The sequence below is a fragment of the Colobus angolensis genome, unplaced genomic scaffold (assembly GCF_000951035.1).
Source record: "Colobus angolensis palliatus isolate OR3802 unplaced genomic scaffold, Cang.pa_1.0 Scaffold174, whole genome shotgun sequence".
Classification (NCBI taxonomy): domain Eukaryota; kingdom Metazoa; phylum Chordata; class Mammalia; order Primates; family Cercopithecidae; genus Colobus; species Colobus angolensis.
Window position 1 is genome coordinate 2,033,892 of NW_012114866.1, and position 27,145 is coordinate 2,061,036.

Here is a 27,145-nt window from a genome sequence, read left to right on the forward strand (position 1 = left end):
GAGCTTCCCAGCGGCTTTGTTTACCTACTTAAGCCTCAGCAATGGCGGGCGCCCCTCCCCCAGCCTCGCTGCTGCCTTTCGGTTAGATCTCCGCAGACTGCTGTGGGGAGGCTCTGTGGGCGTGGGACCCTCCCGGCCAGGTGAGGGATATATTCTCCTGGTGTGCCCGTTTGCTTAAAGCGCATTATTGGGGTTAGAGTTACCCGATTTTCCAGGTGTTGTGTGTCTCAGTTCCCCTGACTAGGAAAAGGGATTCCCTTCCCCCTTGCACTTCCCAGGTGAGGTGATGCCTCGCCCTGTTTCACCTCTCGCTGGTCAGGCTGCAGCAGCTGACCAGCACCGATTGTCCGGCACTCCCTAGTGAGATGACCCCAGTACCTCAGTTGAAAATGCAGAAATCACCGGTCTTCTGTGTCGCTCGCGCTGGGAGTTGGAGACTGGAGCTGTTCCTATTCGGCCATCTTGCTCCGCCCCCAGCTAAATCACAGTCTCCATAATTTGAAGTGAAATGTCATTCATTTGGATGTCAAATGGCAAAACTATATCTTTTTTATGATTTTAGGTTATATTATATAAAGTAATAACTTTTTGAAAGGTAATTTTACAGAGTTAAAACCCTGAGTACTCATGAAAACCATATCAGTCATTTTATGGATGAGCAAGCTTGATCTGGAAGGGAGGCAACATTAGTTTCTCAGGCCCGCAGAGCTTGTTCATGGTAGAATTAGAACCAGAACACAAGATTACCTGGCTGATTACCAAGGAAACTTGAATAATTAAAAATGTATTTTTTTAACACTAGGTGTTTGGGTGCTGCCTTCAGCATTGAGGTATAATGATAATCAAATTGGGAAGGCACCCAGCCCTGTGGAAGTTCGTGCAGTGGAGGAGAGGAGATAATGGCATAGCACTGGAGACACCGGAGTCATCCACAGTTTGTCCTTAAATAGCATTTCTAATACCATTTTCTCCCTCCCTCCATGATGAGGTCTAAATTTCAGCCATTTGAACTCCTTGCCACTCCTGGTTCATTTTCATGCTTCTTGTCTCTGAGCCTTTGCTCCTGCTTGCCCTGCTGGTTTATGTGTCCTTCCCTTTGGAAGCACATCCAAATCCCACCTGATGTCTAAGACCCATCTGAAAGGGCAACTCCTCTACAGAGACTTTCCTAGTTCTCTCTGTCAGTAGTAACTTCTTCCTCCCTCGAGTCCCATGCGACTTTTATTTCCTTTGTTTGTAGCACTTCTCCAGTTAAGCTTTGTGTTACAGTTATTTTCTACCTATCCAGATTTGCTTCATGATTTTTAGTAAATCCTGCCATGAGTTATTTGCTGAATAATTTAATGAAATTTACTGTAGAGTCAGCAAAGAAGTAGAGAAGAAGAAAGCACCAAGAATGAGGAGAACCTAGCAAGGGCAGGTGTTTGGAAGCAAGAGGTAGATAATTTAAGAAAAGGATAATTAATAGTTTCAAATGTTTTATTACTTTTTGCACTGAGTCTCTACTGTTTGTAGTTTGTGTTATTCTGATGTATTATTTAACCTTTGTTCCTTATCACTTTTATTTAAATATAAATTTCAATTAGTTAATCAGCCTTGCATAAAACTGCTCTTTTAAGAAGAGTGATGAAAACTTACTGATTTAAATTATTCTTGATTAGACTGTTTTCCCATAACATGCTATAAATAGCCACTAATTATTAAGTGTCAGGCATAGTTCTGTCCAATCATATGCATTATTTTATTTACAGCTCATAATGAGCTTATCTGATGGACACTGTTGTTAACCCTACTATAGAGATGAGCGAACTATAAACAGGCCAGAAAACAGATAAACAAGCTAACAAGCACAGAAAACTTTTCAGAAGTCTTACCAACAGTAAGAGATCATCCTGGGATATGCACCGAGATTTCGTCTAACTACAAATCCTATTTTCTAGCCACGCTATTCTGCTGTTTCCTAATGCATGATAAACAGCATAATAGTTTTCACATCTCATGGTTTGTTATACATTGCATTTAGAAGGTGCTCATTATATATTTTAAAATAGTAATTTATTAATTTTAAGCTGTATACTTTTGGATAGATCTAATAATTGAATGAGTTGAATTTTTTGCATGCATTATTGCTGACACCATATGGTTGGTTTGACTTATTAACAGTCATCTTCATACACTACTTTTAGGCAGGAAAACCACTGTGCCTGAGGGACACAAGTCTCTAGTTTAAAAATTAAAGCTAAGAATAGCTGTGGTGCTTGTTGGCATCAGAATAAAAAGATTTATAGGGTCGTACAAGGACCTGTATGCATGTATTGTGTGGTGTGTGTGTCTTAAAAAAAAAAATACACTAGACTCTGGAGGCTACAGCAAGAAGTTCTCAAACTTTCTCAGTTAACTGCATCCAAATCCTTAGTGTTAATTTTTTCATTGTGCCTCTAGGCCAAAAGCACTACCTAACAATCCTGTTCATTAAATAGCACCAAACAACTTAATAAGTGTTATGGTCTAACAACTTAATAGCCATAAGAAAAAAAAGAGAACATATACTTTAAAAGAAAATTATTTTTGTTTCATTTTTAATCACTGCAGTTTACTATAGGCAAGTGTATGACTTTGGCCGTGAAACACCCTCTCAAACCTTTGAGCCGGCGTGGATGCCACTACCATACCACCCTAATTTCCTGTTTCACATTGATTTTCACATGATTTTTGCTTTTCATCACAGAAACTTCCAAACAGATATAATGACATCAAAAGGAATGTATGTAGTGTTAACACTGTGAACTACCTCAAGCTAGTAGTTCCTGGGGTGTCTAATGAATCTTGAGTACTACTGTATTTGCATTGAAATTTTAAAATATCCTGTTTCACCCATGTAAGTTCACCATGGCACCCCCTAGAGCACCTTGGCATATATTTTGGGAGTTATAACTCTAAAGGAATCTGGAAATTCCTTAAGAATGAAACCTGTAGAGTTCAGGATCTCTTGGAGGTTATTTATAAAAATGTATTTAATGGCTACTGACTGGTATTGTCTCAAATGACAAGTAATTCGAAAATAGGTTTTTAGTGTAATACATTTGAGCTTACAGTTCAGAGGTATTTTAGGTTGTTTATTTATTTAATTATAAACGTGAGATGCCAGTCCTTCTGTCTTGATTCATTCTAACCTCTCATCCATGACTTGTTTTCATTCCTTCCCCTGTTTATCCACTGTTGGACCTTACATTGGTAAATGATCTTTTTATCTCCATCCACATGAGTTATTTGCTTAAGCTGGCAGCACTGGACTCCAGTCTAAAATTATTCTGACAAAAAATCTGTTGAGCTACTGTATTAGTACTCATTTTCACATACACACATATATATCACATGCACTGCCTTAAATTTAAATATACATTCACAATTTAATGAGAATACTTTTGAAAATGTATTTTAAAAGTAGATCACTATAATCCATCCACCTTTTGTTCTGTAAGGTAATTATGAACAACAATAAAGCCAATATTTACTTCTTCTGCCATCTTATTCTCTTGTTAACTTTAGCTTACTTAATTCAATATCCTTCATCTAGCTTTTATCTTCTTGTTGAGTAGAGACAAATTTTGCCTGTAAGAGATGGTAACTAACAGTAGGGTGAAATGAGAGTCATTGATTATGGGGGAACCAAGGAAATTGCTAAAAGAGTTTGGGTGGTTCTGAATTGTGAACAGATATTTTTCAGATGGGATCTTAAAAATGACAGAAGTTCAGCAGGCATAAAAGTAAATGAGTTAGATCAAATATCTTCTTTTATTCAGCCTACTCCTTTTCCTGCTGGGGTTTCCTCTTGCAAATAAGAAATAAATATTAATTGTTATTTCATTATGTAAAGAGTACTTGTATTACTAGTTCTATTCTATTCTGGAAGTGCATTGTGAGCATAAACTAACAGCCTCTCAGGGTACCTGTGTTATGGAGACACAGAGTATAGTAATTGAGTAATTCTACAGTGGACTCAAGGAGTCTACAGTGTTACTGGGGACAGAGGCTGCACAGGTTTGCAGCACATAAAAAGAAGTACAAGGCAGGGCCTGATGAAATGGTTGAGCGAGTAAGCCAGTTAGTCAGTACTGTGGGAATATGGAAGAGTTAAGAGAATGAGTGTGAGTCCAGGCAGTCATAAAAGTCTCCAAGAAGGTGGGGCTTGGGTACAACCTTAAAGAATGGGTAGAATCTGGTTAGGTGAAGGATGAGGGAGAGAGGGTACCTTTCAGTGGTAGTAGATTTGCCATGGTATGGGATTAAGTGGAAGCAAGAAGCAGGACTTAGCAGAGGCTAGCAAGGCATAAGTTGGGACAAAACCTTGACCTCAGTCTGAAAATTAGCCTTTAACTTGTAGATCTAAGAGGGCAACTTTAAAAATGCAACAGGAGGTCAGAGGGTAGAATGGAATCATCATGAAGGCAAGGATTTTTTTTTCTAGTTATTAAAACATAACTAGCTAACCAGCTGTATGTTCTAGTTATATGTTCCTAGTTATAATTCTGGAAAATTATAGGGATTAAATTTTTTTGTTAAATGAATGAATGAGATTAGATGAGATAAAATTAGACAATCAAAACTAAAGTGATTTCAGTGGGAGTGGAAAGAAAGTGATGAATGCAACAGACCAGACATGACAGAAAACTCTTAAATACTTAATAAACCTGCAAGTATCCACTGGGAGAGGAGTAAGGAATTAAGAATTATTCCTTCACTCAGCATGGGGACCATATTGAATGCTTACTATATAGAGTGCTGTGCTTGTCACAGGGGCTGCAGAAATTTGGTTCTGGCTATGGGGTGGCTTGTTATTTTGTAGGGGAAGATTGTACCAGGTGAGTTCTAGGATATACACCTAGGTGACTTGGAAAAATGGTGATTAATTTATGTGTTTCTGTCATTGGTTTGATGGGGCAAAGTCACGAAAACAGATGAAAGAGTTTCTGAACCACCACCAGACTGTCAAATAGGCTTTTATCAAAGACTGGAAATAACCACCATCACTAGGATGTCAGCCTGACTCTGATTTCAGTATGTGGGTTTCCCCTGAGCTTTCAAAAACAGCATAAGCCATTGTGATGTCAGTGTCCTTTAGACCATTGCAGCAATTATAGTTTGATTATTTTGCTTCTAGATTATTGTGCAAGGTCCATATTTCCTGTTGATTATATATTTACTTTATGTTTTCCACGCTGTTACTCCCTAGAAATATAGAGAACATCTTGGTGTCACTCTTAGGTCTACTGATTGTTCTATGACCTCAACACATGTATCATTTGGAATAGAGTAAATTGATTCCAAGGTAGTATTTCTTAAGAAAATGAGAATGATTATGAAAGTATAATAATCCAGGCTGAAACTTGTTACAACATACATGCACATAACTCTGTTGGAATAATGTTAATTTTCTCCTCCAATAACCATCTATTGATTATTTACTGGAATTTGGAGTTGAGTATAGAGTAAGTTCATCAGTATGCAGCACTAATTCACAAATACACGATAAGGCATTTTAGAGGAAGGAGGAACCTTAATTTGAATTTATTTCCACCATACAATTTTGAGCTCTTATTGTATCCTAAAGGTGGAGAAATAAGCCTTGGGTTTTGCAATATGAAAACATGGTCAATCTGCTCTCCAAGATTTTCAGTGCCATGGTTAGAGATCCAATCATGAATGCACAGCATAATAAGTGTCAGTGGTGTAGAATTTTTAAAATTCTGTGGGTTCATAAAGAAGAGATTCAGTGATTCCAGCTGTCAGGACAGGGAAGTATGCACAAATGTGGTGAGATTTAAGGGCACATTTGAAGCATGCATAGGATTTTATTGAACAGAGTGGGAGTAGAGATGAGGAGGGAATTCAGGCTTTGGGCACAAAGATGTAAAAAGGCAAGAGAATCTGGAAAGTAATTTGGGATATGTTTTAAAAAGAACAAGTAGTGCATTGGGACTTGGCCATGGATCACTTTGAAGGAAATGACAAGGGTTTGAAAAAGTGGTCAGAACCAAAAATGTACTACATTAAATGACATATAATGAAGGTGTATTTTTCTTAGGCATATAAGAGTCACTGAATAGCTAAAACAGCAGAGAGTAATGGTAAGACTTACCTTTTGATAGTGGATTCTAATGGAGATAGAGGTTTTCTTGTCTTTTCTCTAAACTTTTATTATAGATTCAGGGGGATACATATGCAGGTTTGTAACACAGACATGGGTATATTGCATGATGTTGAGCTTTGGGGTACAAATGACCCCCTTACTCAGATAGTGAGCATAGTATCCAATAGTTTTTCAACCCTTGTCCCTTCTTCTCTTCTTACTCTAGTAGTGCCTAGTTTCTGTTGTCATTATCTTTGTGTCCATGATTACCTGATGTATAGCTCCCACTTAGAAGTGAGGACATGCAGTATTTAGTTTTCTGTTCCTGCATTAATTCACGTAGGATAATGGCCTCCAGCTACATCTATGTTGCTGCAAAGGATATGATTTTACTCTTTTTTTTGGCTGCATTATATTCCATGATGAATATGTACCATGTTGTCTTTAACAAGTCCACCATTGTTGGGCACCTAGGTTGATTCCATGTCTTTGCTATTGTCAGTAGTACTGCAATGAACATGTGAGTGCACATGTCTTTTTGGTAGAATGATTTGCTTTCTTTTGGATATATAGAAAAGAATGGGATTGCTGGGTTGACTAGTAAGTAGTTCCGTTTCTGAACTAATTTTCCTTCCCACCAAAAGTGTATAATGCATTCCCTTTTCTCTGCAGCCTTGCCAATATTTGTTGTTTTTTGACTATTTAGTCAATGGTAAACCATTCTGATTGGTGTGAGATGGTATCTAATAGTAGTTTTGATTTGCATTTCTCTGGTGTTTAGTGATGTGGGATATTTTTTCACATTTTTTGGCTGCTCGTATATCTTCTTTTGAGAACTGTCTGTTCATGTTTTTGCCCATTTTTTAATGGGGTTGTTTTCTGCTTGTTCAGTTATTTAAATTGCTTATACAGTCTGGAAAATAGACACTTGTTGGATGTGTATTTGGTGAATATTTTCTCCCATTCTGTAGATTGTCTGTTTGCTCTGTTGATAGTTCCTTTTGCTGTGCAGAAGCTGTCTAGTTTAATTGGTTCCACTTGTCAATTTTTGTTTTTATTGCAATTGCTTTTGAGGAATTAGTCATAAATTATTTCCCAAGACTGATATCCAGAATGGTGTTTCCTAGGTTTTCTTCTAGGTTTCTTCTAGCTTCAGATCTTACATTTAAATCTTTATTCCATGTGGTGAAAGGTAGGAGTCCAGTATCATTCTTCTGCATATGGCTAGACAGCTATCCTGGCACCATTTATTGAATAGGGTGTCCTTTCCCTACTGTTCAGTTTTGTCATCTTTGTTAAAGATGAGATGGCTGTACTTGTGAAGCTTTATTTCTGGTTTCTCTATTCTGTTTCATTGGTCTATGTGTCTGTTTTTGTAATAGTACCATGCTGTTTTGGTTACGGTAGCCTTATAGTTTGAAGTTGAGTAATGTGATGCCTCTGGTTTTCTTCTTTTTGCTTAGTATTACTTTGGCTATTGGGTTTTTTCTGATTCCATATGAATTTTAGGATAGTTTTTTTCTAGTTCTGTGAAAAATGATGTTGGTAGATTGATAGGAATGGCATTGAATGTGTAGATTTTTGGGGGGCACTGTGACCATTTTAATGAATTGACTCTTCCAACCTATGAGCTTGGAATGTTTTTTTCTTTGTTTGTATCACCTATGGTTGTTTTTAGTAGTGTTTCATAGTTCCCTTGTAGAGATCTTTTACCTTCTTCCTTGGTTAGATGTATTCCTAGGTATTATATATATATATATATATATATATATATATTATATATTTGCTGCTATTGTAAATGGGATTGTTTTCTTGATTTGGCTCTTAGCTTTAACATTATTGGTGGATAGAAATGCTATTGATTTTTATACATTGATTTTTGTATCCCGAAATTTTACTGAAGTCATTTATCAGTTCTGGAAGACTGAAATTTTACTGAAGTCATTTATAGTTCTCGGAGTCATTAGGGCTTTCTAGGTATAGAGTCATATTGGCCATAAAGAGAAATAGGTTGACTTTTTGTTTTCCTATTTGGATTTTTTTTCTTTCTCTTGCCCGATTGCTCTGGCTAGCACTTCCAGTATTATGTTGAGTAGGCACAATGAGAATGGGCATCCTTGTCTTGTTCCAGTTCTCAAGGAGATTGCTTCTACATTTTGCCTGTTCGGTATCATGTTGACTGTGGGTTTGTCATAGATCACTCTTATTATGTTGAGGCATGTTCCTTTGATACCTATTTTCTTGAGAGTTTTTATTATGAAGGGATGTTGGATTTTATCAAAAGCTTTTTCTGAATCTATTGAGGTGATCATATGGCTTTTGTTTTTAATTCTGTTTATGTAGTGAATCACATTTATTGATTTATATATGTTGAACCAACCTTGCATCCAGGAATGAAGCCTTTTTGATCATAGTGAATTGACTTTTTCATGTGCTGTTGGATTTGGTTTGCTAGTGTTTTGGTGAGGAATTTTGTGTCTATGTTCATCACGGATATTGGCCTGTAGTTTTCTTTTTTCATTGTGTCATTGTCAGATTTTGGTATCAGGGTGATGCTGGCTTTCTAGAATGAGTAGGGAGGAGACACTTCTTGATTTTTTGAAAATAGTTTTAGTAGGATTGATACCAAGTCTTTTTTATATGTCTGGTAGAATTTAGCTGTGAATCAGTCTGACCTGTGACATTTTTTGGTTGGTAAGCTTTTTATTACTCATTCAATTTTGGAAGTCATTATTGGTCTATTCAGGGTTTTAATTCCTTCCTGATTCAATGTTGGCAGATTGTGTGTTTCCAGGAATTTATTCATTTCCTCTAAATTCTCTAGTTTGTTTGCAAAGAAGAGTTAATAATAGTCTCTGATAATCTTTTGTATTTCGGAGGGATCAGTTGTAATGTCACCTTTGTCATTTCTGATTGGGCTTATTTGGATCTTCTCCCTTTTTTTCTCTGTTAATTTAGCTTGTTGTCTATTGATATTGTTCATCCTTTCAAATAACCAACATTTGCTTTCATTGATACTTTGTATGTATTTTTGGATCTCAATTTCATTCTGTTATGCTCTGATTTTAGTGTTTTTTTTTTTCTGATGTTACATTGTCAATTTAAGATCTTTCTAACTTTTTTAAATTAGCCATTTAACACCATAAACTTTCCTGTTAACACTACCTTTGCTGCATCCCAGAGATTTTAGTATGCTGTGTCCCTTTTTTTAAATTTATTTAAAAGATTTTTTTTTAAATTCTCTTTTATTTTATTGTTTATCCAAAAGTCATTCAAGAGCAAGTTGTTTTCATTTCTATGTAATTGTGTGGTTTTGAGAGATTTTGATATTGATTTCTATTTTTATTCCACTGTGGTTCAAAGTATAGAGCTTTAGCCACATTAGCTATTCCATAAGTGTGTGTTGAATAAATGAGATCTAAAATCAAGGGAAGTTTTTGAATTATAGTCATTTTTTAAACAGTAAATTGAACTATGGTGAATTCATCAGGTCTCTACTTTGCCCAAAAGTAGGCACTCACTCTGAGTCACATGGTTCTCATTTTTTGAATAAGAAACAGCAAAGAGGACTATCAGTTGAAAAAGGCAGGAAACAGTGTGAGTGCTGGGAATGCTCTGATCTAAATGTGACCTCTTGCTGGAATGCCAAAAATATAAACTCTCCAAGTGGGCTGGCTCAGTGACCTCAACATATAAACATCTTTTCTTTCTAGAAACAAGCTGTCTTCTTCTTTCTGATCTAACATACATACATTCACACATACACATGCACGCGCGCACACACACACACACACATATTTTCCTTTTTGATTCTCTATGAAGGTATATATAGCCTATGTATTGCTTTTTGTATGGTCTTAAAATAACTCTATCATATATTTAAAATGCAAAATCTTTATTCTTGAGGACCACCTCATTCTACTATGAAAACCTCTGGACAAGCAGATTATTGACTAACCCCTGACTTTGCTCTTCATCTGATTAGATCCTTGAAAGAGATCATAAGACATCCTTTAAAAGCCTAAAGGCCTTGGAAGTTCTGAGTAATCACAGAAGGCTTTTTTACCCTATTTTTCTGAAATGTCATGGCCACCCTGGGCAGTATCAAAGGAGATCACTGTTTGCACCAGGAATTTAAAAAGAAAAAAAGAAGTTTAAAACTTATTTGGGAAAACTAAAAGTTCATCTGTGAGTTATGTGTCATGTGGAGAATATTTTGCCCCTTTCTTTCATTGACTAGACAACTGTGGGATAAAAAACGCATCTCTGGTATAACTCATGTAAGAAATATTGTAAGATTGTCATGTGCTGGCTATGACAAAATACTCTTTTTTCCAGCGATACTTGCTTGTGCACACAGGCTCACACACTGGGACCAGAGCCCTCAACCTTCATTCATTTTCACTAAGTGCTTAGGGAGCCTTCTCTTACAACTTCAGTGCTACTACCAATGTAAATATAACCATCTAAAAAACAGCTTGCTAACTTGAATTAAAACTTACCATCATAAAGTTTTGAGCTCAAAATTAAGGGCAAAGTGTTCTTCTTAGAGATATGTTAACCTGTATTTTCTTAGATACATCCCAGTTTTAGCATTTTACTTTTCCAATAAAAGTTGACTTGTTAAATACACGCTAACTTTGTTTTAATTTATATAACTTTATAAGACTGTTAACATTAATAAATTCCCAAATCAGAATAAAAAGGCTTCGTCTGGTCACATACTTCTAGGGTTTTGAGTTCAGAAAATACAAGTCTTCATTAGCTCCTGGCTTCAGCAACCATTAGTACACAGAGGTAGAAGTAATAGAATTTTGTTCATTTTTGTTATTCAGCTGAAATACTTATAATTTTTTTGTCATAAACTCTGATCTGAAACTCTGATTTCAGAACTTGTGCCATATTGTCTTTCATATTTTTTAACATACTGCCAAAAGAGAAGGAAAACTCCAGTATTGACTAGTTTTAAGGTACTATGCTGGGTGCTTTGCATATATTAATTCATTTCATCCACATGGCAATACTGTGCAGTACATATTATTATTGCCAATTTGCAGATAAGGAAAAATAAACTTAGAATGCTTAAGAAACTTGACAATATTCAATCAGAAGATTAAGCATCAGAGCCAAATTGATTCCAACTAATTCTAAAACCAATCCTTATCCTAAAAAACAAACAAAACAAAACAAAAACAAAACTTATTTAGTGTTTTGCTATAGGAGGGCTTTTCTTATCCAATAGGTTGTAGAGTATTTAAGGGTAGAGACCATCTAGTTCACTGCTGCATTCTGAGCAAGTAGTCCAGAAACTGGCATCAATACAATAGATGTCCAATAAATATCTGTTCAGTCAAATTCAGTGGGATGGTCCTGTGTGTGGTCCTGGTATATAAGCCTGAAGAAGAGAGAGTACAAGCCTATACTTTAGTAGTTGAGAGTATTTAATGTTGGTAAAAGACTGTGAGCTCTAGATTCAAATAGCTCAGGTTTGAATTATGATTTCTTAAGCTTACTATCTGTATGATTTGAGAATGTTACTTAGACTAAGTCTCAATTTTCTCACTTTAAAATGGGGGTAATAATTGCACCTTAATGATCACTTATGTAAATCACATTTCTCATGGTTAGTAAACATGAATGAATGGTAGCTAATATATAACCTTTAATTGGACTAGATTGTGGATCCCTTTTAAGCATACTCCATAATTTTGTTATTTATTATGTTTATTGTTTAGAATCTGTCTTCCCATTAAAATGTAATCTCCATGGTGGCAGGAATTTTTATGTTTTAATCAGAGTATCCCAAATATTTTGAACAGAGTTGCCCAATCAAATGTTCTATACTTATGGAAATGTTTTATTATTGGCATAGTCAATAGGCACTAGCGACATGCAGTTACTGATCATCTGAAATGTAGCTAGCTAGGGTGACAGAGTACTTGAATTAAAAATTTTGTTTTGTTTTTGTTCATTTAATTTAAATCGCCACATGTGGCTACTGGAATACTATATTTGCATAGGTCTAGAATATTACATGGTACACAGAAATTTCTCAGTAGGTATTTGTTAAATGAATTAATTCCCTTCTGAAATCAAAAATCAAGAATAAAGCTGCATGATTGCACATTTAGTTCACTCTTTAAAGATAATAAAGATGAAGCATTTTACTGACTGACTTGCTCATCTTGGAGGCTTCATGAAGTTCTAATATGATTCAGTTTGCAATTGTAATACGTTTTTATTTTTATTTCTTTTTGGTGTCAGGTCAAGAAAGATTTGGAAATATGACGAGGGTCTATTACCGAGAAGCTATGGGTGCATTTATTGTCTTTGATGTCACCAGGCCAGCCACATTCGAAGCAGTGGCAAAGTGGAAAAATGATTTGGACTCCAAGTTAACTCTCCCTAATGGCAAACCGGTTTCAGTGGTTTTGTTGGCCAACAAATGTGACCAGGGTAAGGATGTGCTCATGAACAATGGCCTCAAGATGGACCAGTTCTGCAAGGAGCATGGTTTCGTAGGATGGTTTGAAACATCAGCAAAGGTAATATGACTTTAAATAATAAGCTTAATATAAGCAAGGTTCACAAAGAAAATGGCATATAATCATCACTATCTCATAATGATAATAATATGTTTGTTTAGTGATTTGTGATTTCCAGATTGCTCTAAGCTCTTTCTCATGTCAATGCAGGAATTATTGTCTACAATTTATCATTGTGGCAAGAGGAGCAAAGCAACTTATACAAGGTTACAATAGTAATAGTGGATAACTGTGTTTGCTTTTTGAGGTCTTACTATGAGCCAGGCATATTTGGCATGCATTTTCTTATTTAGTCCTCACAACAACTTTATTATGTGAGTATGGTTTTATAGTAAAGGCCTTATTCATTTGTTAGTTAATTTACACAATCGATATTTAATATTTTCATCTGTACGTCAGGAAATGTGCTTGCTCCTAGGAAAGAAAAGATGGCAAACACTACATTGGACATACCGGAATGGTGAGGTAACAGAGAATAGACAGCAAGCACAAATGTGAAGAACACAGCATAGCTTGTCCATGCTGATTCCCCTGGGTAGCAGAAAAGTGGCAGGAGGTGAAGCTGAGGCAGGGCTGGAAGATGAAGGATCCTGTATGGTGTGATGAGGATAATATACTTCCCATTGTTCCTTAATGTTGCCATCTGATATGTCAGGTGTCTGGCTTTTTTTCTACTCTCTTTTTGTCTGTGCCTGTATTTTAAAAAATCTCAGTATCACAGAAGAAAAAAAAAAACTTTCATAGAAAAATTTGAAAATTAATAAAAAACTATAACTAAAATTTAAAAAGAGTAACTATTTTTGCTGTATTTTCTGACTTTTGTGTGTCTGCATATAATTACATTATTAGGATTGCATTTTACATGGTTTTATATCATGATTTTTCCACTTTTATTCAAATATTAAATGTTTGTGGAGCACAGGCACTTCACTAGTTTTTGGGATTCATCTGTGAATAAGATAGCCATGGGCTCTGTACTTACAGAGTTTACACTTGGGCCTTATAGTGAACATTTGTGCACCTCATTAGCAAATGGTTTGAAAATATTACTGGAATGGTCATCATTCCAAAAGGCTGAGGAGGAATCTCTAATGGGTTTCATACTGGAAAGTAGAATGGTCCAATTTGCCTTGGAGAAACTATTGGAAGACGTATTGGAGGGCAGTGAACCAGGAGATAGAGTGGCATGGTAGTTACCATGTTCTGTGGGAACATAATGAGGTCTTAAACTGGAGTAGTGGCTATAGATAGGAAAGAAAACCTGGATTTGAGAACACCACCACATTACAAAGACCAGCACAATTAAGCAAGCACTTGGACTGGAGATGATGGAGAGGAAGAAAAGGGCAGTGGTGCCACTTTTTCTGTCACAGCGGGATGTTTTTTTGTTTGAACCATTCCTGGAAAGCCTTGAAGCCTGTCTCCTTGCTCTTCTGTCACTAGCTTTTATGTTTGGAAAGTTGTTATTGCTCAGTTACAAGAGTTGTTGTCTTCCTTTTGAGGCCTGAGTGTGCCAGTGTGCTTTTCCCTTTCATTCTATTTAAAATTTTGATTTCCCCTGTTTCTTGGGATTCTTCCTTTGGTTCAGGATACATTCCCCATCATTTTATATTTCTTGACTCTCATTGAACCTTTTTAGTTTATGTGGTTGAAGGATTTCTTGCTGTGAGGGGAGACAGAGCACAACTGAAAGATATGATTAAGTTACAGAAATTTAACAAGCATGGTTTCTTTTTGTAGTCTATTTTCTTTTTTGAATGTTAGCCTGTTTTGTTTTTTTTTTAATTCCAAAATGTGGGTGAATTCACTTATTTTCATTTCCTTTTAGCACCACACTCAATTTCACTCCAAAGTTTCTGCATATTCCTTCAAATTGCTTTCTTTCAAAAAATGTCACTCTCAGCTCAGAAGCCTCCAGGCACAGGGGAGAAATAGTAGGACTTTGGAGAACTCCTTTTCTCAGTTGATTACATTACATTGTAAGGGCTAACTAGATTGAATGACCCATACTTACATGGGGAGAGGAGTCTTCTGTTATTCATTCATTCATTCGTTCAATCAATAAATATTATCAAATACCTGCTATATGCCAGACAAATGTTCTGGGCACCGAGAATATAGAAACTTATGAAACAGATAAAACCTTGTCTTCATGGATAAAAACAACAACAAAACATAAATAAAATATACAGTGTGTGATAGTTATTAAGTGCTAATAAGAAAAAAGGGAAAAAAGAAAGGAAGAGGCCTATGAATCTGTAGGGAGGCTTGAAATTACGTGTGGGTCAGAAGACCTTCTGAAGACATTTTTCACCTCACTCTGACATTCCTTGCTCAGCCACTATAGTGTTAAACAGCCTGCTTAAGGACGCAATGTTTAGTACTTTTAGGACTGGCTGACCCACCTTACTTAGGTACTGGATTTCTAATCCTCCAAATCCCTGTTAAGTGTGAACTTTGAAGAGAAGCTTTGTACAGTGTTGGGGAGCGGGGACATGAGATTTCACAAGCTAATATAATCAAGAAAGTACAAGGCCTTATTGTAAAATATAGAAGGCATGTTCAGCATCTCTTTTCCTTCCATGCGTAATGCTATTGAGGTTGTCCTTCTGAATGTCTTAACGAGAGTGTCTTGCCTGTGCCAGATTAGTATTCAGAGTCAACACTTAGAAGCTCAGGAACAATCCTGCAGCATTGACAAACTGGAGTGTCAAACGTTTTTTAAATTCTTTTTAAAGATCTCTGATAAAGCTCTGCTAACTTTCTGACTATAGTATTACAACATTTACAAAACTGAGGCCTGGATTTAACTGTCTGCCTGAAGCAGAGATGGTAGATTTTGGGGATAGCTGTGAATTCCTTCCTTCATTTTGAGATCAGAGAACATTTCCCATAGGTATCCTTTTCTTAGACAGTCAATCTACTAAAAATTAGAGTCCTTTTGAGTGACGACATAATGTCTGGTGATAAATACCTGATTTCCTTTCTTTGCATCGCTGAAACTTCTGAGTCAAACTTCTGGCTTTGTCCCCATGGGCACATCCAGCAGAAATCCTTCAGGTATCATCAACTTGGACATCTCTGCAGTTGAAACTTTCAGGGTTTTAGATGAGTTAGTCATTGAAACCAGCCTCCATCTTACCACAGACCCCACTACTGAGGGAAATTTACCCTCTTGCTCTTCAGTCCTATGGAGTAAGTTTCCATGAGAGTTTTCATGACTAATGCTGTTGCTGGAGCAATCATGGTAGCCCCTGGCTGGCAAGTGAATTAAGAGAGAAAAAATGAAAATTAAATACATGTTGGTGTCTCTGGTTTTTCACATTATTTCTCCCAATATTAAAACCAAAGGAAAGAAAATAGTCTTTTCTGAGTCATATTCTTTGATTTTTAACATTTGCATTCTTTTGCTTTCTTGGCTGTATTTCATTGAATTCCTCCTGTGGATTCTCTAGGTGATGTATAATTGGGGTACTTGTGTGTCCCATTTTGCCCCCGAAATTCCTGGTTTATACCTGCTGTTCCAGCACAATTATTAATAATACCTTCATTTTTAATTTGTAATTTAAATTTCCATGGTCACCCCATAGATCATGAGCTCAACTTATTTTACTCTCTACATCATACTTTAGCTCTAATAATGGATATTTTAATATTCCTGTGCCCATATCCCATTTTTATAATCTGCTTTGGCAGATCTGTTTCTTTAGGATAAGGACCTTGCCCTTCTCTTGTTAGTACATCTTCAGGGCCTATTTCAGAAGCTGACTGGGTTCTGCTACCTGCTGACCAAATTACCTGGTACATTCTTGGTGCCCATTGCCTGAATCTCCATCAGTTGCTGTTTTTGAATTCACTCTCCAATCACACCCACTCACCTAGAGCTACTGTGAGCATTAAGACATAATAGCATAAGAGATAATGTGGCTGGGCGCGGTGGCTCATACCTGTAATCCCAGCACTTTGGGAGGCCGAGACAAGCGGATCACGAAGTCAAGAGTTCAAGACCAGCCTGGCCAACATAGTGAAACCCTGTCTCTACTAAAAATACAAAAATTAGCCGGGTGTGGCGTTGGGCACCTGTTAATCCCAGCTACTCAGGAGGCTGAGGCACGAGAATCCCTTGACCTGGGAGGTGGAGGTTGCAGTGACCCAATATCGCGCCATTGCTCTCCAGCCTGGGCGACAAGAACAAAACTCCATTCCCCCTCCCCGCCAAAAAAAGAGAGAGAAATAATGTATGTGGGGCCCAGATGCATAATATGTGTTCCCACCACACACCGACACACACTTGACATATACATACTCTACACCATTCCTACTGTCTCTAGACCCACAGCCTATAAGCTGATCTACCTGTGATGCACATAACAGCCACACACTGGTGGAAAAGTCTGTTTCTGTATCTTAGCCCTTTCCAGCCTGCTCCATTCTGCTCACATAACGGAGTGGATCAGGTGTGGCTATGCTCACAAATACACCACCACAAACACTAGTGTAGGTGGGAAAGAATGGAGCAAGTTGTACCTATGCAATGTTGGGGACAAAAGTCAAATTCACAGAAAGAACCTCCAGTGCCTCCAGTTCTTGCTCCCCCTACACCAGTCCTACTCCTAACAGATATCTTTGGTTCTTTCTATGCTATTTATAGTGACTTTTTGGACCCCTCCTCTCTCCCAAAATGTTCTAAGAGCAACAGGTGCACTGGGAAGAAGCTTATGTTAAATTATACTCAATTTTTGCCTCTTATTTGAAGCTAAAAATAAAAATGTTAATGTGTATTCTTCTGCTGAGAAAAAGAATATATCTAATACTGTTCTCTATAAGATGGTATTAGTTTCTCTTAGGGAGAGGAATGGATGTTTCACGGTGTAGTGGATATTTCTCATGTTGTTTGGCTCTCTAACAACTGTTAAATACATTTGCTATCTTTGGGGAATTTCCAGCTGTAGGAAGCTCACCTCGCCAAGAAGAACTCATGAAACTTTCTTCTTTTGCTTCCTTTGCAGCTAGGCACAGGCAGATGACCTAGATTCCACCAATTGTAGGTTGTAGGCATCCATCTCCAAATAATTTAGATGAAGTTGTAAGATATACCTCCACTGACTTAATTTATCACAGCACATTTAACCCTGTATTTTTAGCTGAACTGATTTGAGCTGGTTATACTTAGGGACATAAAAGGAAGGGCCTGATTTGAAATCTAAAACCAGAGCAAACTTAGAATCACTTAGAATCATAATATACAGGAAATGATGGCTGTGTTTAATAGTGATTTCACATAATGTCCACCAGTCTGTAGTACAACTATTTGAGTCATCACTTCTGACAGATTATTAATGCCCTACATGAAGAATGAAAATTGTTTTCTGAAGTTGGGAATAGTTGAAGTGTATATGAGTCTCAAATTCAAGCTAGTTAGCTATTTAAGGATCAATGTAAATTAATAATAATATTTTATCTTTAGCTAATCAATTCTCTAGAGGTTCCCTACATCAATGCTTGTAATTTACTAGACAGTCTGAGGTCCAGCTGTGACTGAGATACTGTATAATAGGAGAATAGAAATGAACAATCAGAGGCTATAACCATAGTTTGGTTTGTATAAGGCAAGGTGTTGCATATGTCATTCTATCCTACATGGTTCATATTTTCATTACTTAGAGCTCAGATCTTTCCTGTTTCATGTTTGGACAATCATAATAACTTGACTCCAGACTTTGCTCACTGTAGTGTTTTGCATGCTATTAAAAACTTAACCTGCTCAAGGGATGACTTTGATTTTGTCACTGCCTGGTTAAAGAATCTTCTGTAGGTTCTACTTCTTAATGATTTAAATTTAGACACCTTAGAACATGCATTAGCAAGCTATGGCCTGTGGGCCAAATATGGCCTGCCCTGTATTGTAAATAAAGTTTTGTTGGAACTCATCTGTGCTCATTGGTTTACATGTTATTAATGGCTGCGTTTATGTTACAACTACAAAGTTAAACTGTTGTAACAGAGACTTTATAGCCTGCAAAGCTTCAATTATTTACCATCTGACCCTTTATGCTTCAAAGTTTACCACCGATGCCTCAAAATAAGAATAGCTTCTCTTTAGCCAAGCACTGTGCTAGTGACTTTACATGCATTTTAGCTTATCCTTGAAATATCTTGTATGGTAAGTACTGTTACTTTTTCTGTTCACAGAGGAAGCAATTAAAGTTTAAATTAGAGAGTGACTAGCGAAAGATCTCATAGTGGTGTGTGGAAGAGTCAGGATTTCAAGCTAGATATGCTGACAGAACAGCTTAGCCACCCAACCTCCACACTGTACTACCTTACAACTTTTTCTAGTCTGATCTTATATAATAACTATTTATTGAGCAATTGATACATGGTAGACCAGGGACTGGGATAGATAAATGAGTAAAATGTGGTCCTAATCTCTAGGAGTTTAAAGTTTAATGACAGATAAACAGATGTGTAAGTACATCTTCTAAGAAATGTGACACAATGGAGCAATTCACATGGAATTGTTGGGTGAGTTGGATAAGGAAGGGTCTTTTCTCACATGTACTTTTATTCTAGTTGTTGTCAGAAACCTATCTTTTTCTCATCTTTCTGCTTTTGTTCATGATGGTCACACTGTATAGGATTATAATGCAGTGGACATTCTTTTTCTGTATTTCATTTTGCCCAACAAAGTCCAGCTCTGGATGTGAGAGAAGAAACATAGAAAAATACCCTGGCTTTAGTAGTAAGGGGTCTTCAGAACTCCAATTAGAATCCCTGATTCTGATATCCTGCCCCAACAAATAATTCTTGCTCTGGCTAACTATTAACTCTTTCTTCAGGAATTGCCTGACTCCAACATATTTTTTCTACAGATACCTATTGAAAGGGACTTAAGCAATTCATGACACCATGGGCTGACTGTAAAAGAGGATCCATGCTTCAGTGCACAGGATGCTCCAAGAATCTCTTGAAATTATATATGCAACTTTTTCGTGCCCATGTATTATTTGTAGAGAGGGCAATCATTTATTGCATACTAAGAGCCTTCCAGGCATTTCACAGCTGTTATCGCTAATTCTTACAATAATGAGGCATTATTCCTATTTTCCATGGAGAGAAGGGGTCGTGGCATGATTAAGGGACTTGCTCAAAGCCATGCATGCAGCCTTGTGTCGTGATTCTGACCCCTAGCTATCTAGTCAAAGCCCACATTTTCCATGATCTGTGAAAGTGCTTCAATGCTTCTCAGCAGTCTTTCTCAGATTCAGAATTCCTTATGATCCTAGAGCTGGGTCAGGTTGAGGAAAGGCCTGTTTATCTGAGGTCAGAAGGATGTAGCCACTCCAAGAGCTATCTCCACTGTGGTCTCATCTCTCTAGGCAAGGACATCCATCAGAAGAGAGGGCTGAACTGCACTATATGAGCTGGCCTAGCATTTATATCTATCTCCTAGGTAGTACCAGCCATATCGGTTGGAGAGAGGACACCTCTTGAGGAAACCTGTAGAGGCCATATGATGTATGAGGGTAGGAAGGTAGGAAGGGAACACAGACTTGTGAAATCTTCAGAATTTTCAAAGGCAGAGATGGAAGGAGAAAGGTATTCTAGGCAGAGGAAACAGCATGTGAAAGGCATGGAGTTGAGAAATAACAGAAAGTGCTGACAATGCTGAAGTTCAATGAGGCTGAAGTATAACGTGGAGGGGAAACAGAGAGCAAAGCTTCGCAGTGTGTCAGACCATGTCCATTAGCATAAACACTTCTGGCTGAGAATTCTAATGGACTGTAGAAGTGTGAACTCAAAGATTCAACAGTTTCTTAGTAATGTCCAAAAATCAAAGGACAACCATACTTGGTTTTTATTAAAAGACAAATGCCAACTAAATAACAACTCTTATTCAATTAGTGCCTTTTCCTTAGAAAATTTGGCAAATCCTAATATAAGGCATAGTGCTTTTCAGCCTCAGCACTATTGCATTTTGGGCCAAATAATTCATAGCTGGGACTGGGAGGGAAGTGTGTGTGTGCTGTGCAAGGTAGGATATTTAGAAACATTCCTTGTCTCTACCCACTTAAGATCAGTAGCACCAAACACCCCAATCAGTTGTGATCATCAAACATATCTCCAGACATTGCCAAATGTCCTTTGGCTGGAGGGGCAAAATCACTCCCCACTGAAATCACAATTAAACAGTCATCAAAAAATATGTCTTGTGCCCAGTTGGTTCTGCTGTTTTCTAGGGGGTGAGGACAGAGTCAGGTCCGCCTTGATTCTGTCTGAAAAAAGGAATCCTTGTAGGCCTGTTCCCATGAGTCTGTGGGAGGAAGAAAATATCTAGAAAGTAAGGTGTGTTATCTTTGAGCCTGGATCTTTCCTCCTGGATCTCTATCTCTAGCCATGGACTTGTTTCTAAAACTTCAGACTTCCATATTCTTCTGGATCTCTACTTGGATATCTCTCAGAGAACTCCTCAAACCCAACATATCTGAAATGAAATTCATCAGCTTTTCTGCAAACATAATTATCCAGTTTGGAGACCCCACATCCACACAGGCACTCAAGCTGGACACGATATAACCAGGTCCCACATTCTTTAGAAACCCCTCATTCTTGAGCATAGAAGACCCAAATAGTGAGATTTTTTTTCTGCTTCTCCAAGCCTATCTCTACTCTTTCCATTTATTCCGTGGTTATGCTAAACTGCATCAAGTCCCCCATCACGGCTTGGTATTTCCCCAGGCTTCCTAGCTGTGTGCACCTGTCTCTCACTCTTCCTTCAGGACTTGGCTCTAGTGTCAGCTGTTACAGTGTCTCCTATACCTTAACATGCTATGTTAAGATGATTTCCTTATGGGGCTGGCCCCTGCACTGCGTTGTGAATCCTCCTGGTCATTACCCAGCACAATGGCATGCACGCAGAGAGTGATCACTTGGTCAGCGTTTATTGGATGGAAAAGAATATTTTGATGCACTGCCTTTTAAGGAATCTTTCAAAAAGATTGTTTTACTCTATTATTCTTGGCCCTGCCCATGTGGGGTACTTATGTCCTTAGATAACTGTGTAGAAACAGAAAAATTAATTTACTGCTGTAATTCCCAGGAGGACTCCACATTATGTAACTCCTTTCATCCAGAAAGCTCTTCAGAAACTGCACAGCAGGGATATTGTAATGCCCTGCAGTGTGGATGGGGACATAAACAAGAAAAATGAAGGTGAGGGAAGCTGTGCCCTCCCCGGCTCCGCCCCTCGTCCCCCAATGCCTTGCCTTGGGCCCTCAACTGAGAGCCTGCAAATTCTTTGCTTGGCAATGCCACATAACATTCCATAAGAATCTAACATGAGCTTGTGCTCCGAATTATACAGGTCATTCCTACTTCACACTCCAGGACCAGAATATAGCAATTTTCTTCACTGAAATTCTTATAATCCTGTTTTACATGTATCTCTCATTTGTGTTTTAGCTACTGTCAGTTGAGCCGCCGGCAATGGCTGTCAAATTTGTCTTTTTTAAAGAAAGAAACAGAATTATGGGGAGGATTTTCAATGATTTTCATTGATGAGACCAGGCCTAGACTTTAGATCCAGTCAAGCACTCTATCTATTCCATGACAGTGATTCTTGTAAAAGTGGTGCATCAGGGTCACGTAAGGAGCTTGCTAAGATTGCAGATGCCTTGGACCTATTCTCAGAGAAGTCTGGAGGGGCTTAGAATGTATGTTTTGGAAAACACTGCTTTGGTGATTTCGACTTGCACCCTGGTTAAGATGCATTGTGTTGGAATTTAACTCATTTATTCATTCATTTATTCATTCTCAAAGTATTCTTTTAATACCTACTATATACTCAAGTAGGTACTTTGCTAAGCACTGGGACACTGATAATAGAGGGCACAGTTTCTTATTAGGTTCAACTCCTGGAAGACACCCAAATAAACAAATAATTACAATATAGTATGAAGTTCCAGATAATTTGATGGCTTTTACAAGAGCAGTAAGAGCAGCTGAAGAAAAAGTTGTTACCTGCACCTGTGAGTGATGCAGCTTCTTTGATGTTTAATCTAGATTGCCAAGAGTAAGAGAGGCCTCAAAGAAAGACTGAAGAGAAGCACTGAAAACTCCTTTTTAATGGATACTGTGTAGTGTGGCATTAGGAACCCACCTTTAGGAACTCCTGGATATTTCATTTTTAGAAAGCAAAAATAAGCTTCTCATCATTTTTCTAAGATATCTAATCAAGAACGTGTTGTTATTGCAGAGTTAACCTATCATTATCAGTCATCAGAAAATTGTCAAAACAAGACCACAAAGAATCTTATTAAGAATAATAATAAAATTGTATTTATAAAATACATGTTTAACAGGTCTTGTGATAAGTGCTTTATTTCATTTAGTTCTCACAAACCTTTATGAAATAGGTGCTATTACTATGCCCGTATTATATATTAAGGAACTGAGACTTAAAAAAGTTAAACAATTTACCCAATATCCCATGGTTAGCAGGTGGCAGAGTCAAAATTAGAACCCAACTGTCTCTATTCAAATCCCTCCTTCCCTATTTTTTTTTTTTTTACTTCTCTGTGTCTAAGTGATAGTCTTATATTGCTATTTCTTGATTTACTAGATTTCTACATACTCATTAATAATTTGCTTTTCCAGGTGACAACTTAATTTTCTTACCTACTTCCCCCACTGCCCCGTCTTTTCAGTAAAATTCTATCACTGCTTTTGGTTGAATAATGACAAAAATCATGGTTTATATCATTAAAAATGAAAATATTATTCACCCACATAATTGGCTGTCTGTGCTTATTTTCAATGAATCTTAATTCCTTAATGTTTAAAAAAATGTCCATTATATTATTTATTCTGTTGAGACTGGTTTTGTTTTGGAGATCTCCATCTCAGAATCCTCTCCTTTCCTCATGCAATTTATTTTGAATGCCCTATAGAGCCAGCACATGGCTGTAATCCTGAGACTTTGCTTTGACATTCTTGTGTGTGGGAGTGCCTGCTCCCTGGATTCCAATTATTTGTCCTGTTTTGCTGGAACATAGCCTCCTGCTACTGCTTAGGAAAAGCTGCATGACATTTCTGGGTAGTTGATGTCTTCAAATATGTATTTTCTAGCCCTCACACAATTTTAACTCTCTAGATGGGTGTAGATTCTTCGGTTTAAAATGATTTCCCCTTAAACTTGAAGGCACTGCTTCATTGTAATATAACATTTAGCATAACTCTTCAGAAGTCTCATACCATTCTCATTCTTAAAGCTTTGTGCATAAGCTATTTTTTTTTTTGTCTGATAGTTATTAGAATCGTGTCTTTACCCCTGGTAATCTGAAAGTCCACAATCCTGTGCTCTATGTAAACCTTTGTTCATTTATTGTTCTGGGCCCTTTGTAAGCTGTTTCAACTTACAAACTCATGTTCTGAAAACTGTTATTTCTTTGATAATATTTTTCCCTTTTTTTTCTGTGTTCTTTACTTATGAAACTCCTAGTTTGGTATAACCTGAACTAATAAGTCTATGAGCCTATGATTTTTTCACATATTTTCAGCACTTTAGCTATTTTTGTTTTATTCTGTTTACTAGTTTGCTGCAATTTTCCAGTCTTTTATTATACTTTTTAATTTCAGCAATCATAATTTTAATTTTGAATAACTCAATCTTATCCTGATTATTCTTTTTCAAAAATTCTATCTTAAGAATGTAATAGTTTGTTATATTTGTGAAGATACTGATTTTTCTGAAGTTTTTTTCTGATTTTTGTATTATCTATTTCGTTAGAATTATTTTTTCAGTTCCACTTTTGTTCTTCTATTTTATGTTGATGGTCCCCTTTAGAAATTTTGAGAGCAAGACCATCAGAAGCAGATACTGAGCTCTGTGTGTCTAGGAAGGCTTGTTGAATAGTGGCTATGGTGATTGTTGATTTGTGGGTTTTGCTTTAGGTTGGTTTTCACTGGGGACTGCATGTCAGTTGTTGAAGGTCTTTTCTCTATAGAAAAACTCTTCTTTCGCACTAAGGGTGAAGATGTCACAGTTCTTAGTAGAGGGAAGAAGAAGTCCAGCTGCCATATTTGCATACTTTTAGTTGATTATTTTTTCCATCTCCATACCACCTACAGGGGCATGCTAGTTGGCATCTCTTGAGTCTCAAGTCTCCTTTCTTTAGTTTATTCAGAAGATAAACCAGAATTTGACTTGCAGTGTAAATGTCTGACTGCTGGTATCCTATATGGAAGAATGGAGAAGGGACAGGGTTGATGTCCCCATTTGGACTTTCAACCAGTCTCCCTGATTTCAACTACAATTACTATGTAAGTGTTGAGGTTCTTGGATTTTGAGGTAATTAATTAGTCCTACTATTTTCAATATCTGCCTCTACACACCCTTTAGACCATGCTATCTACACCCTGTTAAACCTATTATTACTTCTCTATTACTTTTAGATTTCTAAAAATGTGCAAATCTTTTGAATGCTGGTGCTCATGTTCTCATTCGTTCCAGCTTTCTACTTCTAAAAGAAACCAGTAGACAAAGGCATTGTCTCTTCTGTCAGAGCCAATGTTAACTTTCTTGATCTTCAACCCTGGGCAGAGTGGCTTCCTTGTTTTAGAAAGGGTTATGTTACTAAGACATGTTTGCCCTCTCCTTCTCTGTTACTTTACTTTTTAGTATTGATTTTGTCTGACGTTTGTTTTGTGGTCCTTTGCCGCCTTTGATGTGTCTTGTTTGCCACATTTGAAGCACCTTTAGATTTGTGGATGACAGTCCTACCCTCCCAAGGCCTTCTGTTTCATCTCCATCTACTTCACTGCTACCGAGGTATTGATTTCTTGAGAAATCCTGCTGAGATTGGGGGAAAATCAATATCGCATTAAACAAAAGTGAGGAGCAGCAGCAACTCCTCTGTAGCCTGTCTGTGGACCTAACATGCTAGGGGAGTGCTCAAAGGCTGGGTTAGCCTGTGGTGTCCAGAGATATCCTATAGTGATGGAATAGCCCTAGGGATAATGTAGAAAAGCCAATGACAAATGTTTAAGATTTGTAAATCCATTTCCTTGAACTAAATGAAGTGGAGTCGCTTTTTGAGAATAATTTTGCTTGTCAAAGCTTGCTCCAGAGGAAAGAAGTTCTCTCTTGAGAACTTTCATAATTCCCGGACACTTTGAATTTTCTAGTGTAAGAAAAATTGTTGATTAGCTGTAAGGCAAATTATTTAACTTTCATTTCTCCTGGGGTTCTCAAAATGAAAGAGGAATGACAGCATTGAGATGCCAGGATACTATATGTTTCTGAAACATTATGTTGTAAATCCCATTTTTAAATACCATCCCAAAAGGCTCATTCTGGTTGTTCTTCCTGAATGAGTCTCTTTAAAAAGGAATAGTTTCTTTGGAAGACTGTTATCACCTTCTATGTCATCTGGTTATAAGTTTAGTTTCTGTGTTTCAGATTTTTGTAAAGAAGCACAGTCATGAGCAGTAAATGCAAACTATCAGAGTCAAAAGAGATCTAGCATTACCACAGTAGTTGAAACCCATATTTAACCCCTAAAGTAGCATTATATATCTTCTTCTATCATTTGCATGGAAACACAAGAATATTAGATTTGGCGAACACTTTTTAAATTAACCTGTAGTCTAAGTGCTTATTTTATGGTTTTATTTATTCATTTATTTTTCAAATAATCATTGAGCACCTCTATGTTACAGGTACTATTTTAGGCATTAGGGCTATACCAGTGGACAAAATAGATAAAATCCCTCTCACCTTGAAACTTGCACTATAGTGAGTAAAGACAGGTTATAAAATGGGAATAAGCATTATATATAGTTTGTCAGGTGGAGATAAGTGCTAAGCAGAACATGAATGCAGGGGAGCTTGTGTGGCATATGTAAAATGTAGGATATAGGGAGGGGTACAAAGAGAAGAAAGCAGTTTTAGACAGGCGACCAGGGAAGGATGAAACCTTCCCTGGTCACAAGAGGGAAAAACAAAAACACACAAGAGGGGGGTGTTGTTGTTGTTGTTGTTGTTTTTTAAGTTAAATATTTGAAAGATGAGCACTATTGAGCCATATAAATTCACGGAAAGAAAATGATCGAGGAAGTGGATATAGCATGAGCAGAGGCACTCTGGCAGGAACTGACAGCTGTATTTTTGGAACAGCAAGGCAGCCAGTGAAGATGGAGCAGAGTGAACAATAGCAGAGTGATAGAGATGAGGTCAGAGAGGTGATGTTGTTCTGTTGAGTTTTTAGATAATTGTAAGAACTTTGGATTTTTCTGTGAGAGAGAATTTTCTGTGCAAGAAGCCATTGGGTTTGATCAGAGATGTGATATGATTTGATCTAAAGAATCATTGCAGTGGTTTTGTTGAACCTGAATTATAGTGAGAAAGGCTGGAAGCAGGAGATCAGCTGGGATGCTATTGCAATATCTAAGAAAGAATAGTGAGAAATAC

General features: G+C 37.2%; 1 protein-coding gene across 1 annotated transcript in view; it reads left to right on the plus strand.

Moving 5' to 3' along the window:
• RAB38 (RAB38, member RAS oncogene family) overlaps positions 1–27,145 on the plus strand; it is a 64,841-nt gene that overhangs the window by 15,727 nt on the left and 21,969 nt on the right. Inside the window, exon 2 of the mRNA XM_011938483.1 lies at positions 12,395–12,675. Within this exon, the coding sequence (XP_011793873.1) occupies positions 12,395–12,675 (281 nt within the window). The remainder of the gene's footprint in view (positions 1–12,394; positions 12,676–27,145) is intronic.